At 35.0% G+C, this 20,802-nt stretch overlaps 1 protein-coding gene across 3 annotated transcripts in view; it reads left to right on the forward strand.

The window, feature by feature from the left end:
* Nucleotides 1–20,599, forward strand: part of st18 (ST18 C2H2C-type zinc finger transcription factor) — a 131,323-nt gene extending 110,724 nt beyond the window's left edge. For 2 of the 3 annotated variants that reach the window (XM_061920478.1, XM_061920480.1), the window contains 10 exons: nt 2,929–3,035; nt 7,693–7,755; nt 7,901–7,969; nt 8,095–8,157; nt 10,973–11,053; nt 13,945–14,166; nt 14,251–14,339; nt 18,368–18,465; nt 18,560–18,706; nt 18,787–20,599. In XM_061920478.1, coding sequence (XP_061776462.1) covers nt 2,929–3,035; nt 7,693–7,755; nt 7,901–7,969; nt 8,095–8,157; nt 10,973–11,053; nt 13,945–14,166; nt 14,251–14,339; nt 18,368–18,465; nt 18,560–18,706; nt 18,787–18,927 — 1,080 coding nt within the window. In that variant the 3' untranslated portion in view covers nt 18,928–20,599. The remainder of the gene's footprint in view (nt 1–2,928; nt 3,036–7,692; nt 7,756–7,900; nt 7,970–8,094; nt 8,158–10,972; nt 11,054–13,944; nt 14,167–14,250; nt 14,340–18,367; nt 18,466–18,559; nt 18,707–18,786) is intronic. The other variant, XM_061920479.1, reaches the window with a different exon arrangement.
* Nucleotides 20,600–20,802: the final 203 nt, after the last annotated feature.

A 20,802-nucleotide genomic window follows, 5' to 3' on the forward strand; every position in this document is an offset into this window, starting at 1 on the left:
ATCCACTTTTTAAGTAAATATTACAAAAAAAATTACAGTTGAGTGCATTTTAAAGTGTCAATGTAAACATCCAATCTAAAACAATAATGTTCACTTTAGTGTCTTTTAACTTGAACTTACTGAGAAGCAGTGTTCTCCACAGTGGACATGTTTATATAAGTTTGGAAAATACTGTTTCTGAGAAAACTCAACTAACAATTTAACTTTTAATCATGTAAATACCTCACAAACTGATGTTTTGCTTCGCTGGTTTCAAATATATTTTCTGGGTGATGGTTTATAAAGTGGTGACTAGTGACAAGTCCAAGGTGTGCAGCTGGGTAGGCTCCAGTCTCCCTGTGACATTCAGAGGGACAAGGGATGGAAAATGGATGGACGAATTGTGGATTTATCAAGTTGCTCTTCAGTTACCTGCTTTGTCCCGCAATATAATTTTTTTTTTTTTTTTGTGATTTCACTCCGTGCGGTGTGAAGTGACCGGCTGCAACCGTATAACCTTAGAAACGCTCGAGACGAACGTGGCACACTGTACATTGCAGAACGCAGACTTTCTTACATCTGCCAAATACTTTGTGTTTTCACCAGAGTTTATTAGACTGTTTGTCAGCAACATAATTCAAACATTTATGGATGGATTTTTCAGGAAATGTCCATAAAAAAAAATTCCGACGAATACTACAAACCCACTTCATTTCTTGCTTATGGCGTTACACGGCCCACCGTGTTGACCTGTGCTGCGCTGAGGATTCTGGGAGGTGTAGTTTTTTTTGGACCTGTCCAACGCTAAAGCGCTAGAAAAAAACTACACAACAAGTTTTTGTTGATAATGTCACGCGTCAATTTTGAAAAGACTTTGAAACCGCAATATAGCAATATTTACAAGATCGTTGCACTCCTATTATTATTATTATTATTATTATTATTATTATTAATGTTATGTAAAATAAAGGACACCTCTTAAATATTTTTTATCGACCTGGCCAACGCTTAAGCGGCAGAAAAAAACTACACTCCAAGTTTTTGTTGATCCCGCCACGCATCACGACGTTATTGTAAAGACTTTGAAACCGCATTATAGCAATATTTACAATATTGTTACGCTCCTATTATTATTTTACAAAATAAAGGAAACCTCTCAAATATATATATATATATTGGCCGTGCGCAACCCGAGGGTCCCTGGTTCAATCTCCACCTAGTACCAACCTCGTCAAGTCCGTTGTGTCCTTGAGCAAGACACTTCACCCTTGCTCCTGATGGGTGCTGATTAGCGCCTTGCATGGCAGCTCCCTCCATCAGTGTGTGAATGTGTGTGTGAATGGGTAAATGTGGAAGAAGTGTCAAAGCGCTTTTAGTACCTTGAAGGTAGAAAAGTGCTATACAAGTACAACCCATTTATTTTTGATCATTTATATATATATATATATATATATATATATATATATATATATATATATATATATATATATATATATATAGTAATTTTTTACTTTTAGTAATTTTTTTCTTTGCTCTTTTGCCTTCATAGCACTTTGTTAAGGACTTTGACTTCAGTCAAAAGCTTGTTTAAATTATATTGCCCCCAAAAAATACCCCAATATTTTGACACAAACACTATTTGATTGTCAGAATGTCACACACAAACCTTTTTTTAATCTTTTACTAAATATCCATGATTTATTTGTTCATATAAATTGTTTATTTAAATGTATTTTGAAGTGAAATTCGCCAGCAAGCACACAAGTTGGTGTCTCCTCACTCTACTTTGCACTGATGTATACAGTGAAGTTGTTATTATTTTTTTTAATTTAACCTTTATTTATCCAGGAAAAAAAATCCCTTTGAGATTAAAAACCTATTTTTCAAGGGAGTCCTGGCCAAGAGGCAGCAATCAATCAATCAATGATTATTTATATAGCCCTAAATCACAAGTGTCTCAAAGGGCTGCACAAACCACAACACAAACCACAACGACATCCTCGGTAGGCCCACATAAGGGCAAGGAAAACTCACACCCAGTAGGACTCACACCCAGGGGGATGTCGGTGACACTGATGACTATGAGAAACCTTGGAGAGGACCGCACATGTGGGCAACCCCCCCCTCTATGGTACACATAAAATTACATTCACATTGCACATTAAAATGACAGGATGGACATCAAGTAAAACAGTTACAGGTAATTGAGGCTCCTTCAAATGCTCTCAGTTAAGATTTAAAAAGCATTTAAAAATTCAGTCAGCTTCCAGTCTCTTCCATTCTGATCCCTGTCCATGTCACAATCCTTTAGGTAACAATCCACAGTTAAAGGAAAGTATCATGCGGGGTCAAAATACATTTTGTGAGTAATCTGCATTGATACATGGTATATATATTTTTTTATTTTAACAGCCCTTGTTTTTTTTAATATATAATTTCATTCTTCTGTAGTCTTCTAAGTCAGCCAAAAACAAAAACAAAGATATCAGTCGGGCCAATAGAAATAGTGCCAGTAGGAACAAAGCCATTAAAGAGCGCCCACTAAACTTCCTCAATGCTCATTGGCCTGAATGTTTCTTAATCTGGGTTTTAAGGCTTTTATTTTCTTTTAATTTCCCAGGTGGCATTCGTTTGTTGTTTATAAGAGGGGTTAGCTCATGTGACCCGCTTTCTATAACATCTGGTGACTTGTCTGTAGAGAAAGAGGAAATCCATACGTCATGGCTGTACATCATCATATAAATACCACGTGGATTACATTTAAATGGATGTATGCTTTGCTAGCGTATAAGTATCCTTGAGCATAATCTCTTTGCTTTGCACTCTCACCCCGGGGTTTGTCTTTTAAGAGTATTAAACGGGCGACTTTCATTAATTAGTGACTTTTAGGTCAGCGCGGCTTGTCGCCAGACAATTTGGATATATGGTTTTGTCTTTGTGTCTTTGAAGCAGGAAGATTTCGATCAGGTCAACATGGAGGGTGATCAAGGCGAGGCAGGCATGATGAGCTCCAAGGCTAAGATGCTGCTACGAGATTCAAAGAAGGAGCTTTTGAGGTACGTCATGCGACTTTGGAGAATGTGGTTTCACTTTTCACGCATTCTTAGTCTTTAAATATTATTGTTAATAAGATGAGAAAATCTCTGCACTCCTGACAATGCTTCCCAACTTTAGACAGCAAACTTGTTGCAAATGAATTAACAGCGCCTCTGGTGGGTGTAATCAGGTAGTGAACATAGTAGTATTTAAAGCAGGGGTCCCCAAACTACGGCCCGCAGGCCCGATACGGCCCGCCAGCGTCCAGAATCCGGCCCACGGTAGTACCAAGTAAAAAAAAAAATTAATAAATAATATATATATATATATATATATATATATATATATTTTTTTTTTTTTTTTTAATCTGTTCTTTTCCACCCATCCATTATCCATTTTCTACTGCTTGTTACTGAGTCTCCTTGGGAGATACGGCACGCCAGCGTCCAAAATCCAGCCCGCGAAAAGTCCTGGCTAAAAAGTACATAAAAATTGTATTTATTTATTTTGTTGATTATAATTTTTTTTAATCTGTCCTTTTTCGCCCATCCTACAACCATTAAAATATATATAAATATATATTTTTATTTTTTCTATTTTATTTTTTTTAATCTTTCCTTTTTCGCTCATCCATCAATTAATTTTCTACCGCTTGTTACTGGGTCTCCTAGGCAGATAGGGTACGCCAGCATCCAAAATCCAGCCCGCAGGTAGTCCCGAATAATAAAAAAACAAATGGTATTTATTAATTTTTTTAATCTGTCCTTTTTCGCCCATCCATCAATCCATTTCCTACCGCTTGTTATTGTGTCTCCTAGCCGCTCAAACAAATCATATTGTCTAAAAATGCATTTTCCCAGTGGTAACGGGACGTCATCACGCTTGCGCCTCAAAGGCGGCGACAAGTGCGCGATCTTTCAGTCAATTAGTGCACGAGGGGAAAAAAATGGCGAAATTGTTGGGGAAACATAAGTCAGACTCCGATTGTAGGTATTTAAAGAGTGGACATATGACTTTTGTTCAGTTTAAGGAAAAGACAGTTTTGATTGTATTTATATACATATATATATATATATATATATATATATATATATATATATATATATATATATATATATATATATATATATATATGTATATATATATATATATTAACCCAATACGGCCCCCGGGTCAAAAAGTTTGGGGGCCCCTGATTCAAAGAGTCCACTATATACTATTTTACACGCGTTTTTAAGGTCATAGATTAGGCCGACATTTAACCTCGATGCTGGAATTTAGACCAACATGCTTTTACTTAAGTTCTGCTGTGTGACTGTAGCTGTAATCCTAACAAGCTGTGTTTGTGTTATATGCAAGCAGGCTACTTTTTACACTATAACAAAGCAAAAAAAATATTCTAATTTTCCTTTTAAAAATGGCAGCTCAGTAACCAGAAATTTACAGTAAAAGCAGTGGGTTTTTTACAGCATATAAAAAATATTTCATAAATGGAATGGAAAAACAATACCACTGCTTTTCCTCAGAAAAATTATCCTCTTCCTCGCTCACTTGGTTGAGCTTCCAAACGCTGCTGTCTTTGTTAGGGTGCATTAGTTTGGGCTTGTCTTTCTCTTTCACGTCAGTTTCCAGTGTGACTTTTTCACATGTGCTTACAGAGATGATGTCCTCACTCACGGTAAAATTCAAGCAATATAGCTGCCAGTTTGTTTTAAAATATTTTTGTTTATATGTTTGTTTTTTAATGTTTTAGTATTTTACTATATATGGAAAAAAAATTTGCGGTAAAAAAAACTCAGTCGGCTGAATTTTTAACCGTAAAATCTATTGTCAATTTTTTAGTCTACAATTTTATTGATAATTTGTTTTGAAATCATAGGTCAAGCAGATATTTAAGTACAGTATTTTTCTTTGTTTTAAAAATAAATAAAAAAATTTGGAATGCACGTTAATATAATTTTTTGATTTTGATAGTAAGAAAATCGACTACAAAGGCGGACCCATGCAATTTTTCAGGACGTATGCAGTTCCCAAATACAGATCAGCACGTACCAGAGGGTAACAAAAGTTGCTTTTGCATAATATTGGGAAAAAAAACGCCAGATAATATGGGTTACCAAATACACACACACCATATTAATACTCGTATGTTAGCTTACCAAAGTCATACTAAAACTATTTGATAGATTTTTTAGCTCCGTGTGTAATGTTCTGTATTTTCAATGGAACATGTAAAATATTGGTGTTGTTTAACTTCAGTCATTTTGCCATCATAGTGCAGTCTACACTATATATTATGTTTGATTGCCATCTACTGGTCATACTTATCATTACACCATGTACCAAATGAAATTGCTTTAAAATCTGGAATTTTAAAAGATATGCAATTGCATGCAGTACATGATTTTTAATGTCTATAGGGAAATAACAAATATATTTAGTAAGAAAAGATTAAGCATTTTATTAATGCATATTATTTCCAGGTTTTCGTGGGCCACATTAAATAATGTGCCGGGCCAGATTTGGCCCCCAGGCCTTGAGTTTGACACCCGTGCATGAGCGGGTGGGACAGGAGGAAACAAACATTAGCAACACTAGCATTCCCATGTAAGCTACATGCTAACATTACATTTTAACAACGGCATCCTGCTAGGTTAGCGTCGTTGTTGAAGAAAAACAACCAAACTTACAATGTGACTGTGGCTGACAGATGGCGGTGCTCCAGGCTGCATTTTAAGATGTGTAGCGAGGCCTGCGGTGGGTGGTTCCAAAAATTGTGATTTGGCAATAAATTGCAATATTTTTTCTACTGATACAAAATAGATTTTTACGGTCTTGATATCGATTTTGTTACATGATTATTATTTTTTTAAAGTCACATTTTTGGGACTGATGTAATGTTGCTGTACTGTTACCTGTCTATAAGAAGTCGACAATTGTAAAGCCCATTTTTCTTACTTGATTTACTTTCTGTACAGTTGCAATAAATGGAACAGATGTTTTGAATTACATGATGTTTAATGCCGTTTGTCCAATCAATTATTGCTGTCATGTAAGGTTGTACGATATAGACATACACAGTACGATATGAATTTGGTAGACAATAGAGCTTTAAATTATATCATTATATTGTAATAATGCACATTCATGACACATTTCAGCTGTGTCCTGTGAATTTGTTAGCGACAAACAACAAACGAACGTAGTAACATACTTTCTAGCCGGTAAGCGGCTAACTAATCCTTGCCTCGATGAAAATCAAGTAAGTTCCTTCCAAGTTTATCACCTATCACTCGAAGACGAGGAATAGCTAAATCAGCTATGCTACACACTGTAAAGATATACAATAACCTAGAAGATATATTTTGCACTTCATTTTAGGTATATTTTACTATTGTATTTTATTAATTCTTGTGTGTTACAATATAAGTTTGACACTGTGTGCACTATTTTTAAAATAGTGGAAATTAAACTATTACAATTTCCTATATCTATTACAATTTTCTATCAATTATTTAAATTAGGACAATTATTGGCAAAAAATAGAACAAACACATTTTGAAAATATTAGAATAAATATATAGAAAAAAATACTGACAGCGGTAAAGTTTAGATCCATGAAGAAAAGAAGAAAGTGAATGAATGCTTAAAACTGAATACATTTGCATAGCATAAAAATTTGTTTTCTTTTGTATTATTTTTTTAACAAATTATGTAACATTTATGACAACCATTATCATTTGTTTTCAGAATGGTTAAAAAAAAGTGGGACCCCATTTTGAAAATTCCTAGCACCAACACTGAGGGAGTATTGGTGTGTGCAAAACAGCAGCAGGTGGCTGTGGCCTGCGGGCCGGTTCTAATACTAATCAAATATCATCCCGGGGGCCAGAGATAATTAATTTGCCTGCCGGAATTGGCCCGCGGGCCTAGACTTTGACACCCCAGATCAAAAAAAATGTTGTTGTTTTTTTAAATATATTCTATAAAAATAAAAAATATATATTTTTTTAAATTATTCATTTAGAATCAGAATAGAGAAAAAATTGTGATTCGGATGTGAATTGATTTTTTTCAGCAGTTGTGCATAACATGATTTATTTTGAATAAATAAACACATGGAGTAAAAAAAAAGTACCCTGCAGAGGATATTCCAATTAGAACATTCTTAAAAAGTCCACGCCCACACAGCCATTTTATTGTATGCTTGATTAGTTTCTCTTTGAAGGTCCTAGTAATGGTCATGATCATGTTTTCATTCACTTTTTTACATGCCAAAAAGCTGCTCCATTACTGTAAGCGAGCCACTTGACGATGGTCTTGTGCATGACTGGTATGTCTGCAGGTTCATGTGGAGAGGAAATGTGTCAAAAGTGAGTTTTACCTCCCGTGACAAAAGTCAACTGAACCAATCTGTGGTAGTTGGAGTGCATGTTCTACAGAGGACCTCCTTTAGCTTTTGTACCTGCACTGACACTTGTAGACGCCGTGAAACCAACATGACGTCTTTCTTACTAAACGTCTACTAACTCCTCCTCCCTCTCTGTTAATGCCCATGGGAAGCGTCTCCTCCTGGTCTAGTAAAGAGCTGAGCTGGGGGGCGGAGGGGAGGGGGTGGGGCAGGTCTGTGGGAAGTGGCGTAATCTGTGTATTAAAATGTTTTGTGCCCTCCCGCAGCTGTCCGACCCCGGGCTGTGACGGCAGCGGCCACGTGACGGGGAATTATGCATCACATCGGAGGTACCGTAATTAATTGCTCTCTCATTAGCATCAGCCTGCAGATAGTCTTGTACCGTCACCGCCTGTAGGGATCGAAAGAACGATTGCCAATATTCCCTTACAATTATGATTATTCAGCGGTTATTATTACTATCCCCTTCCTCAGTGTGTCTGGATGTCCGCTGGCTGACAAGACCCTTAAATCACTGATGGCAGCCAACTCTCAGGAACTAAAGTACGTATCTTCTCCTCCCTGCCTCTCCAGAATGCATATTCTAACTACTTAGTTTTGGCATATTTGCATGTAAAAAGCACCTGATCACCTCATCTTCATCCTCACCACCTCTCTCCAACGTGCAGGTGCCCAACACCTGGTTGTGATGGATCGGGACATGTGACTGGGAACTACGCGTCGCACAGAAGGTAGAAATGGCTGCGGGTTGGTAGGGTGGGAACAGTCATGGCAACTGTGAAATACATTTGTCAGATTCATGACATTTTAGCAGATGGCCGAAGTCTCACTTTATGCCGCAAACATGCTGTACTTTTTCATTTCTTGTTTGTTTTTTGATTGATTTAGTTGGCTGACACTTCTTCTAGGCAGCTTATTAACAAGTGGTAGGGCGAAAGGGAAGGGAAACATGATGTGGGTAGACGAAAAGTTAAGGAAATTGTCCTATTAATTTATGAGAAATAATTGTAATATTACAAAAAGTAATGAGTAATTAGGGCTTCACGGTGGCAGAGGGGTTAGTGCGTCTGCCTCACAATACGAAGGTCCTGCAGTCCTGGGTTCAAATCCAGGCTCGGGATCTTTCTGTGTGGAGTTTGCATGTCCTCCCCGTGAATGCGTGGGTTCCCTCCGGGCACTCCGGCTTCCTCCCACTTCCAAAGACATGCACCTGGGGATAGGTTGATTGGCAACACTAAATTGGCCCTAGTGTGTGAATGTGAGTGTGAATGTTGTCTGTCTATCTGTGTTGGCCCTGCGATGAGGTGGCGACTTGTCCAGGGTGTACCCCGCCTTCCGCCCGATTGTAGCTGAGATAGGCGCCAGCGCCCCCCGCGACCCCGAAAGGGAATAAGCGGTAGAAAATGGATGGATGGATGGTAATGAGTAATTATCCAAATTTGTGATAATATTGATTGACATTTTGTAAATTATTTGCAATGTTATGTCTTGTTTTTCTTTTACTAAATACATTTTTAAACTTGTTAAAAAAATACATATTTTTTTTCCCAAGTCATATTACACATTTTAAAATTATGACTATTCCTACTAGGGGTGTGGAAAAAAATCGATTCGAATACAGTGTGCGATTCAGAATCGATTCTCATTTTTTAAAAATCAATTTTTTTTTTTTTTTATCAATCCAACAAACCAATACACAGCAATACCATAACAATGCAATCCAATCCAAACCTAAACCTGACCCAGCAACACTCAGAACTGCAATAAACAGAGCAATTGAGAGGAGACACAAACACGACACAGAACAAACCAAAAGTAGTGAAACAAAAATTAATATTATCAACAACGGTATCAATATTAGTTATGATTTCAGCATAGCAGTGATTAAAAATCCCTCATTGACATTGTTATTCGACATTTATAAAATAATAATAATAATAATAAAAAAAGAACAATAGTGTCACAGTGGCTTACACTTGCATCGCATCTCATAAGCTTGACAACACACTGTGTCCAATGTTTTCACAAAGATAAAATAAGTCATATTTTTGGTTTGTTTAATAGTTAAAACAAATTTACATTTTTGCAATCAGTTGATAAAACATTGTCCTTTACAATTATAAAAGCTTTTTAAAAATATATATATATATACTTCTCTGCTAGCATGTCAGCCGACTGGGGTAGATCCTGCTGAAATCCTATGTATTGAATGAATACAGATTTGTTTTGAATCTGAAAAATATCGTTTTTGAATCGAGAATCGAATGGAAAAAAATCGATATATTATCAAATCGTGACCCCAAGAATCGATATTGAATCGAATCGTGGGATAACCAAAGATTCACAGCCCTAGTTTCTACGTAATATTACGTATTTTTTGTAACCATTCTGAAAACAAATGTTAAAGGTTGTCATTCGTTAGTAAATAATCACTTTCTAAGTTTAGAATTCTAACTTCTTCTAAAATGTCCAATTTATTATTGTCAAACTAGGATTTTTTTTCACTTTTTGACATTATGACTTTATTTTCTCAATTGTATTGTTTTTGTGAAACAGTACGATTTTATTCTTTTAAATGTATATATTACTTTTGTCGTGACATTCCAATTTTAATATGTTGTATTTATATTTTTTGTTGTTGTGGCATTTCCATTTTATTTTCCTAAATGTAAATATAATTTTTGTTGCAACATTTTCATTACATTTTTAAAAATGTCTTACGTTTTTGTTGCAACATACCGCTTTATTATCTTGAACTCAATATTTTTGTATGTAACCTTACAATTTTTTTTCTTATGTGTATACATTTTTTGTTCTAATGTTACCATTGTTTCTTGTAAAATTATGACTTTATTGTAATAAATGTGTAACTTTTTTGGATACAATTCCAAGTTTTTTCAACTCTTCTTATTAAATTGCAATTTTCTTTCTTGCAACATTACGACTTTATTGTCACACAATTATCTCAATTTGCTATTTTACTGTCACAAAAGTGCAAATTCTTGATATTAGGACGACTGTCTTTAAAAAAAAAAAAATTCTTAATTTCTTATTAAAACATCGCTTCAATGTTAATAATATTGACATATTTTACTGGTAAAATTGCTGTTTTGTTAGTAGTTCTGCTTTTTTAAAAATAAAATAATATATTTTTCTTGTAATACGCCGTAATTTTCTTCCATTTATTATTTCAATTTTTTCAATTTAGGAGATTTTTTTTCTGGGAAATATAACTTTACTTTCACAAAATGTTTTTATCATCAAATGTAAATTGTATTCCTGTAATATTTACTATTATTTTATTATTGTAAAATTGTGTCTTCTCCTCATATTATTGTGATTGATTGTCTTAAAAAAAATATTCTGACTCTGTGTTCTAATATTATGTCTTTTTTTTGGGTAATATTTCTACATTACATGTTTTCTTGTATCATACATCATTCGTATTTCTGTGGTTTCCTAAGCCAAACAAAACAAATGATTGTGATGTTGGGATACATTTGGTTGAAGCAGTAAAATGCTGACTGTGCTATTATTCCCTTGCAGCCTGTCAGGATGTCCACGTGCCAGAAAAGGAGGCTGGAAGCTCACCCCAAGCAAGGAGGACAAAGATGAGCAAGAGCTTAAGTAAGTAACGTTCCCCTCCTCCTAGTTCCTGTTATTTCGCCTGCGTTCACAAAAATATACACAAAAGAGACACGAAAATTGCGACAATTTGCCACGCTTTGTGTGCCCGCAGTGTTCTAGCTGGAGGCCATCAAGTTAAACAAAGAATATCATACGCTTTTGTGCTCACATTAGTGAATTATTTTCCAAGGATTAGCACTGTGTTTTGTGGGATTCTGTGTGTATTTTTTCCAACACAAATATCAAGCTTATCACTCTCCACTGAGTGCTTTCTTTGTAATTATAGGAAGAAATGTTGCCCACAGCTTAATCATCACACTGTGGGAAATCAAATATATATATATATATATATAATGTAATTGATTTGTGTGACATTCTGTACTGTCGCAGCCTTTGTTGACTTGTACATCTGGACACTGATTTTTCTTTTTAATTACTAATGCAAGGCCAGCAGCTTATGTGTATTACACTGCTATGGATCTCATGAACACATGAAGTGAGGAGGAGTAGAAGCTGACAATAGCAGCAAATGTCCCTAGATGATAGTAAACACATGTCTCTATTGTCCCGTATACCTGTGGTGCTGGATGGCCATTTTTTTGCAGGATTATCTCAGCACACCTTTTTGCAGTAAGGGAAAAGTCTGACCCCCACAAAAAGGAATTTTGTTTAGCAGGAAGATGCATGACATTTACGTGTAATTTGTGTCGCTCCATTACTGACCCGCGCACTAACATAATGACTTGAATGCAACTCTTGATGATGAAATTCATGTCCATTAAAGTTCAGCGTGGATTAGGAACTTACGGTTAATGCGATTATTTGAGTCCATTTCTAGTTTTGGCCACTTCATTTTTAATCAGCATTTGGCTGGATTAATCAACTTAATGGTCAACAAATCTTCCGGTCCAGTTATTGAAAGAGATTGTTTTAATGATCAGCCTCGCATACATATAAACAATCGCACAATAAAAGTGCTCGTTATTTTGGACCCTTTTGAAATACAATTAGTGGCCACTACATTAGGCGCACCTGCGCAATATGACAAGATACAAGCTTCCATTGTTAAAAAATATTTCTTTGTTTTTCCAGGTATTAATTTAACGTTGTTTAGAATAGGACTGAAAGCTATTTGTAATATTTTAAATTACCAAAATAATCACTTTCTCAGTTTAAAAATCTAACTTATTCTTGTAAGATTTCCAATGTATTTTTGTTAAATGACCGTATTTTCTCAAATGTGGTGTATTTGTACAATATTATGATTTTATTCTCTTAAATGCTTTTTTTTTTGTAGTGACATTACAATCTTAATATGTTATATTTATATATTTTTTGTTGTGACATTGCCATTTTATTTTCCAAAATATATTTTTATTTTTTTGTTGCAACATTACAATTTTTTTTTAAAAACATTTTTTTTGTTTTTGTTGCAACATTCCGCTTTATTCTCTTACATTTATAATTTTTGTCTGTAACTTTACAATGTTCTTGTCTTACGTGTATAAAACAAAGTGTAAATGGTTCAACACCACTGACAAATAACATCCCTTTAGGAAAAAATACTAAAAACAATAATAAACGCATTGTGTTCAATATTTTTAGTACACTTTTTTAAATTAAGGCAACTTTTTATCAAATTTGCCACAGTATGCAACTACAACCACAATATTGTTTTTATCATTATTATTAGTTTAAAAAAAAATGTAATGCCTTAAAATAACAAATATGTTTGTGTATTTAAAATGTAGTTGAATTTATTGAGGGCAGATATTTGGGTTAATAAAGCAAAATAAAAATAATAATTCAATAATTTTTTATGTTATGTTGTTTAAAATAGTTTTTATTTATCAAATCGTAGCAAGAATAAAACGACTCTAAATTTTATGACATTATTTATTAAACAGTTAATTTTAGCCATTTTGGTTAAATAAAGCCACGTAATAAAAACTATGATATGTTTAATCTAAGACCAAGTTTAATGCTCAATAATTTATATTAAATTATGTATTTTTTTAATAACAATACAAAAATGTACTAATAAAGTGCAATAAAATGATAAAGCGTATTTAATATTTTGACAAATCATTTTTAAGGGAATATATTTATACATTTTAATGAAAGCCACAAATATAACAGTTTATTAAGAGAATCATTGTAATAATCACTTGTTAAATTAGGTTAGATATTTTTTCATTTTTTTCCAAAGATAAAATTTGGTGGACTAATAACTCCAAACAATTGTCCAAAAATTTAAAAAAAAAGTTGTACCCAAAAAATGGTAAATTGGAGCACATCTATATGGATGTATTTGTTATGCTGAGATGAGTTAACTGGTTGTTACAAACAACATACCGTATTTTTTGGACTATAAGTCGCAGTTTTTTTCATCGTTTGGCCGGGGGTGCGACTTATACTCAGGAGCGACATATGTGTGAAATTATTAACACATTACCGAAAAATATCAAATAATATTATTTAGCTCATTCACGTAAGAGAGTAGACGTATAAGATTTCATCGGATTTAGCAATTAGGAGTGACAGATTGTTAGGTAAACTTATAGCATTTTCTATATGTTATCGTTATTTGAATGACTCTTACTATAATATGTTACATTAACATACCAGGCACGTTCTCAGTTGGTTATTTATGCGTCATATAACGTACACTTATTTATCCTGTTGTTCACTATTCTTTATTTATTTTAAATTGCCTTTCAAATGTCTATTCTTGGTGTTGGGTTTTATCAAATCAATTTCCCCAAAAAATGCGACATATACCCCAGTGCGACTTTTACTCCGAAAAATACGGTAGCTTCTTTAGTGGAGGTGTACCTAATGAAGTGTCCCCCATCTTTTTCTGACGTGCAATGTCTGTGTCTCCCTGCCAGGTGTCCTGTGTTTTTCGGCGAGGGGCAGGGACACATATCAGAGAAATACACATCCCACCGGAGTGCGGTCAGTTGTCCGCTGGCCGCCAAAAAACAGAAGGAGTCGTTCGTCAACGGGCTGCCTTTTGCTTGGAAGAACAACAAGCAGGAGCTGCCTCACTGTCCTCTGCCCGGATGCAACGGCCTCGGACACGCCAACAATGTGTTTGCCACGCACAGAAGGTCAGACGACACTTCCACCAGGCTTAAATCTCACTTAACTTGAACTCAATTTCCTAATTTGTCTTTTTGGTTTTAACACGCTAGCTTGTCAGGATGTCCGCTGAATGCACAAAGTATTAAGAAAAAGCACTCAGAAGAGGAGATGATGACCATCAAACTGAAAGCCAGCAGCGGTAAGTTAGTTAGCGTGCAAGCAATAGGACACAACATTAGGTACACCTGCACAACCTAATGACACTTACTTATACATAATTGAGGCCTTTTAAAAAGAGACTATTTGTGACTTTTTGAAATGATTGTTCTGTTTTTAAAATGATGTTTCTTGTAATTGAACTGCACTGCTCATAGCATGCAGGGTACTGAGATGAAAATATTACAAAGAGTAAACGGCACCTCAGATTACAAACAAATTGATTGTGCAGGTTTACCTACAGAAGTCTCCACTGAGTGTACATCAGCGGTGTCAAAATTGCAACCAGGTGCCATTTACGGGCCTAAGCAATCTTTTTTTTTTTTTTTTTTATAATTTACAGTCATCTCTCATTATTGCTGTTAATAGATTGCAGACCCTACTGTAATAATTGACTTTCCTCTAAGTCCGGCCTGGGCAATTATTTTGACTCGGGGGCCAAAAATACTGAAAATAATGTGTTTGGGGGTTGGTACATCTATTTTTTTGGAACACTAATACAAAACCTCCCAATAATGTTTGATTGAATGCTAAAAACGTTGTGACAGATCGCCTGAAAAAACGGAATGGAATTTGATTTTTTTTTACTGAATGAGACACCCGGAATGTACATGAAAATAAAGAATGTGGGATTTACAATATTAACTATGACTGATAAAACACTGAAAATTGACAACATATGAACGTCATACCCCCTGTTGTCCGACATATTTTACATTCAAGCGAAACGCAACAAAAATGCAACAAACACAGCGAAATATGAACGCAAAGGGTAAAATAAACCCACCAACAATCTTATACATCTGATATATTATTAAGCTTTAGAACTTTGTTGTAAAAATCACCTTCCGCGTCTGTCCCTGACACCTGCTTTTCAGGCTGGCCGCGCTGTAAACACTCTGTGGAAACACTTGCCACCCACACTGCTTTGTGCCTCGTCTGAGCTGCTGTAGCTTAAATTACCATAGTAACTAGTATATCATGCAAAAGCGCATATTTCAACCATTGAAATACTTTGTATAGTTCAAAACTTACGGTAATTTGAAAACATCACTGCACATCATGACAGCTACAGTTTCCACCTTAAAGATCTACAAAAAGTATTTGGGAATGTCCGGTGGGCCAGATTGAAAGACTTAACGGTGGCGCCCGGGCCTTAATTTGCCCATGTCTCAAATATTTTCATTGTTTGAGTATTAAAAAAAACCCAGACACTGACCTTTTTAAATATATTTTTTTAAAATTAACGGAGCTTTGAAGACATTAAATAATACATATATACTCTTTTTTCCGGACTATAAAGCGCACCAACATATAAACCGAACCCAGTAATTTTTAGACAAACATTTTTTTTTTAATATATTTACGCAGCACGGTATAAGCCGCAGATATATATGCTGTAAAATGTGTTATTTACAAAGAAAGATTTTCCAAATGTTTATTTACATACCTTAATTGTTTCCAAACGGTGGCTGTAAAACGGCAGCTTATTCAAACACAACGGAAGTCATCGTCATGGACCCACTAGCTTCGGAAGACTCAATAAGTTCACAGTGACGTTTTGGTGAATTTTCTGAGGAATTTGTGAAATCGAAAACAATACAAAAAACAATGCCATCGTATAGGTCAATAATAACATTAGCATATTGGCTAATGCTAATGGAGCTTGCTCGATTACATTACGATAGGACGTACAAATATGCATGAAAACACAGACATTACACACGGGACAGTTTAGTAAGTATGACTAGTTTTAGTTATATTGTAAGACTTACAAACGTTGTTTGGAGTGATGAATGAAGAATCAATACAAGTAGAAACGCTATGGATGACTGGAAGACGGAACGGCATTTGTACTCCCGGTTTAAAGCACTAAGGAAATACTGTAGACGTTTACCCTGCAGCACCTGCAGTGAGCAAACTCATCCAAAAGATGGTGCCATTTTAAAAAATAGGACATACACTGTACTTTAATACCATTAGGACATAAATATGACAAACTGTAAATGAATATAGATTCACACAACCATTAACCTGTAATGCTTTACCTTCACCTTGCCGTTTTTATGCTTGAAAATGCTTAATTTGGGTCATAAATACCCCCATTTGCTTTTTCAATTTCAGTCTACATTTACACGTGACACAGCGAGGAATCGTGATATGATTAAAAAATAAATATATTTTTGACAAATTGACTGAAAAAAATAAAACACTTTTTAAAAAAAAAGTTGAAATGTTGATATTACTACTTCCTATCATAATATCATTAAAATAAGCAGCAACAATTTAAAAATACTGCAAAACAGTATAATGTAACATGAAGAAGAAATTAGACTTTGACTTAGACTTAGACAAATTTTTATTGATCCACAAAGTTCCACACAATAGTTCAGTTACAAAGGATGGAAAGGGTAAGGATGGAAAGGATAATGCACACAAGGGCACAAAAAGAGGGCGAAAACAAAAGGTATAAAGTAGACTAAAAATGTACAATAGTAGCAATAAAAAAATAACATTATATTTATATACAGTGGGGCAAAAAAGTATTTAGTCAGCCACCGATTGTGCAAGTTCTTCCACTTAAAATGATGACAGAGGTCTGTAATTTTCATCATAGGTACACTTCAACTGTGAGAGACAGAATGGGGAAAAAAATCCAGGAATTCACATTGTAGGAATTTTAAAGAATTTATTTTGTAAATTATGGTGGAAAATAAGTATTTGGTCAACCATTCAAAGCTCTCACTGATGGAAGTAGGTTTTGGCTCAAAATCTCACGATACATGGCCCAATTCATTTTTTCCTTAACACGGATCAATCGTCCTGTCATCTTAGCAGAAAAACAGCCCCATAGCATGATGTTTCCACCCCATGCTTCACAGTAGGTGTGGTGTTCTTGGGATGCAACTCAGTATTCTTCTTCCTCCAAACACGACGAGTTGAGTTTACACCAAAAGTGATACATGGATGATACAGCAGAGGATTGGGAGAATGTCATGTGGTCAGATGAAAACAAAATAGAACTTTGTGGTATAAACTCAACTCTTCGTGTTTGGAGGAAGAAGAATACTGAGTTCCATCCCAAGAACACCATACCTAAATTGTTTTTTATTCAGCACAAGCACATTCCAATTTTATAACGGCATACGAAGCATGGGTGTGGAAACATCATGCTTTGGGGCTGTGTTTCTGCTAAGGGGACATGACGATTGATCTGTGTTAAATAGGGCCATGTTTCGTGAGATTTTGAGCCAAAACCTCCTTCCATCAGTTGACCAAATACTTATTTTCCACCATAATTTACAAATACATTCTTTAAAATTCATACAATGTGAATTCCTGGATTTTTTTTCAATTTTTTTTTACATTACAGTATATTGTCTATGATGTTGATAACATTAACTAATAACACAGATTTAGTCCTTATTGATTACTTTTTGATATATTTAAAAAAAAAAACAACAACCATATTCTACAATTTTTTTGGTCCTAAACTAACTATTTTTAAGCATAAACAAATCCTAAATAAACTACAAATATTAATACTACAGTAGTATTGGCCAGTAGAAAAGACCACACTGTTCAGCATTGTGGCCCCTGATTGGCTCAGCCTTACCCAGCATTGCCATATTAGATTTGAAAGTGTAATGGTGATTAAAGGGTGGTAATTCATGTCAAGAAGGGTCTCATAATGTTGAAAAACTTAGAAGGTTTTAAACATTTTAAATGATCTAGCTACGAAAATATTTAAGTAATAATTAATTATTCCTATTTCGAGGAAATTAATTTGTGGCGGTCATGACTGGAACTGATTAACAGCAATGAACAAGGCACCACTGTACCAATTTGCCATGACCAATTATGCAAATTATACAATAATGTCATTTTGAGGCCACGCCCTCACCACAAATTGATTTCCTTTCCGTGGGAAATGCTGATTATTTTATTTACAATTGTGTGTTTTTTTCTTGGAGCAATGAATTTTTAATGTACGACTTGTGACCTCTCCAGGTATTGAAAACAAAGAAGAGAGTCTGGAGCAGGACATCAAGGAACTGAACGAGTCCAACATCAAGATAGAAGCAGACATGATGCACCTGCAAACACAGGTAAGCATCGACTCCGAAGTGTCTATAGAATAAAAGCCCGGAGCCTCCCGTGTTCTCAACTTGACTGTCTCGGTGGCTCTTTTCTACCTGAAAGCAGATCTCATCCATGGAATGTAACCTGAAGACAATTGAGGAGGAGAACAAGATCATGGAGCGGCACAACGACGGCCTTCTGAAGGAACTCGCTCGCCTTAGCCAAGCCCTCATTAGCAGCCTCACCGACATCCAGCTGCCTCAGATGGTACAGTAACGCTTCTCAAGTACCACGTCAGACTTTCATCATTCACTTTGTTCCACTAAGCGTCCGTGTTTTGATTCCAGGGTCCCATCAGCGAGCACAATTTCGAAGCCTACGTGAACACACTGACTGATATGTACAACAACTCGGAGCACGAATACTCGCCCGAGTGCAAGGTCCTCCTGGATAATATCAAAAAGGCCATCAAGGGCATCCATGTTTGATTTTAGGCATCAACTTTAGCTCCGTTTCCCCCTGAGGAGTGCAGCTCAAAGCACGTGGAAGACTACATTTTAAGACACGTTTGTATTGATCCTGGTGAGAATTACACTCCTCTTGCACTTAATTCTCATTTGTTTGCTTGATTTGAATCTTTGTTTTCATGTCATTCCTCCATGACGGCTATTTATTAATGCTATATCTGTCCATCACTGTATTTATTATTATTTCATCCATTTATATTTATTTCTAAAGTTGTAAATTATTGATAAGTTAAAAAAAATTGAATAAATTGTTTTTTATTCAGCACAAGCACATTCCAATTTTATAACGGCGCACTTTTGCCATCTAGTGTCGACAAACGTGTATAGCAGTTAGCTGGCCCTTAAAAGTAAAACTACACCAAAACTTTTTTTTTATATATATAAAAAAAAATGCTTTTTCTATTATTTATTGGAATCTGAATGTATGCTATATTCTTTTAAAAAGTATATTCCTAATGCAATTCCACTGTAATGTTTAATTTGTTTATTTTCATTGAAACAACAACAGCAAAAATGCAACAAATCCACTTTTTCCCCAAATATAGTTATTAAACTGCCTTCTGTGCGCACACACACGCACGCACGCACACACTCACGCACACACACACAAACACACACACTCGCACTCAGATGTGGTGTGCATGTCGTATGTGCCTAAATGTATATGAATCCATAAGGAAAAAAATAACAGTACTGTTTTGTTTGTGGTAGAACAATATTATGTGGATGGTGTCTCATTTCTATACACAATATACAGTACAATTATTTTCATATATTGGAGCTCATGTTCTTAAACACATTTTTTTTTTTTTTTTCAATCTCGGTAGCTCATCAGACTGCAAATCATTTTTATGTATTGTTGTTGCAAGCATTATGAGGTTAAAAAAGGGAAGGGCGTTCAAATAAACACACAGCTGGACTCATGTTTATTTTTAAAGTGCTTAAAAAGCCTTAAAAACATGTTTCACTTATTTAACATTTTGACTTTTGTATCACACGGGTCAGACTAAAATCTTCAAATAAAATGAAATTAGAAACGGAAAAAAAGTTAGCTAAAAATCAAAGATCTTTTTGATAATTTAGATGTTTGCACTTTTGTTTCATCCCACAGCTCTTGTTACAAAACTATTTATAATCTTCCCTAATTTATTTCCCACGTGTCGCCAAGCATTAATAGTTCAAAGTCGACAGCAAGAGCCAAATTATTCCAGCCCTATTTTATCCATGACATTTTTCAATCTTATCCTAATTATTTCAAGTGTAATATTTTATTTATAGTTTCTTATATTTATTCCTACCACACAGACACACAAACACACACACATTTGCTCAGGAAGCTCTGTGAATAATATAGATTCCCCCCCACCCCCGTTAGTATTTGATGTTTTGTAATGTGAAACGCTTCTTTTTGTGTACCCATATTATTAGTATGAAAATATGAGATTGTATTGTATTTTACTCTTTTTTATTGTTAATTATTATTTCACATTATGACGTAACGCTTTGGATTTTCAGTTGAAGTGTTTGTACATTCAAAACTTCCTATTTACTTTTACGATTTCCTAATAAATCAAATAAATCAAGATATGCGCCGTGTTGTACAGTTTGTGTATGGTAGAAATAAACTTTTCAAATACGCTGCTTGTTTGGTCTTTTTAAAAAATGTATTTACCTTGTGTATTAGTGGCATCTAGTGGCCAGAGATGCACATTGCACCCAGAAGTGGGTGGTCGCCAATGGAGGCTGCTACTTGAATGTGTCACGTCGTTCACTTTCAGCCTATTTTTTTTTTTTTTACCTGTTTGTAAATTGAGCCCAAGGCAACGTGAACCAGAA

This window comes from Nerophis ophidion, linkage group LG14 (genome assembly GCF_033978795.1).
Source record: "Nerophis ophidion isolate RoL-2023_Sa linkage group LG14, RoL_Noph_v1.0, whole genome shotgun sequence".
Classification (NCBI taxonomy): Eukaryota; Metazoa; Chordata; class Actinopteri; order Syngnathiformes; family Syngnathidae; genus Nerophis; species Nerophis ophidion.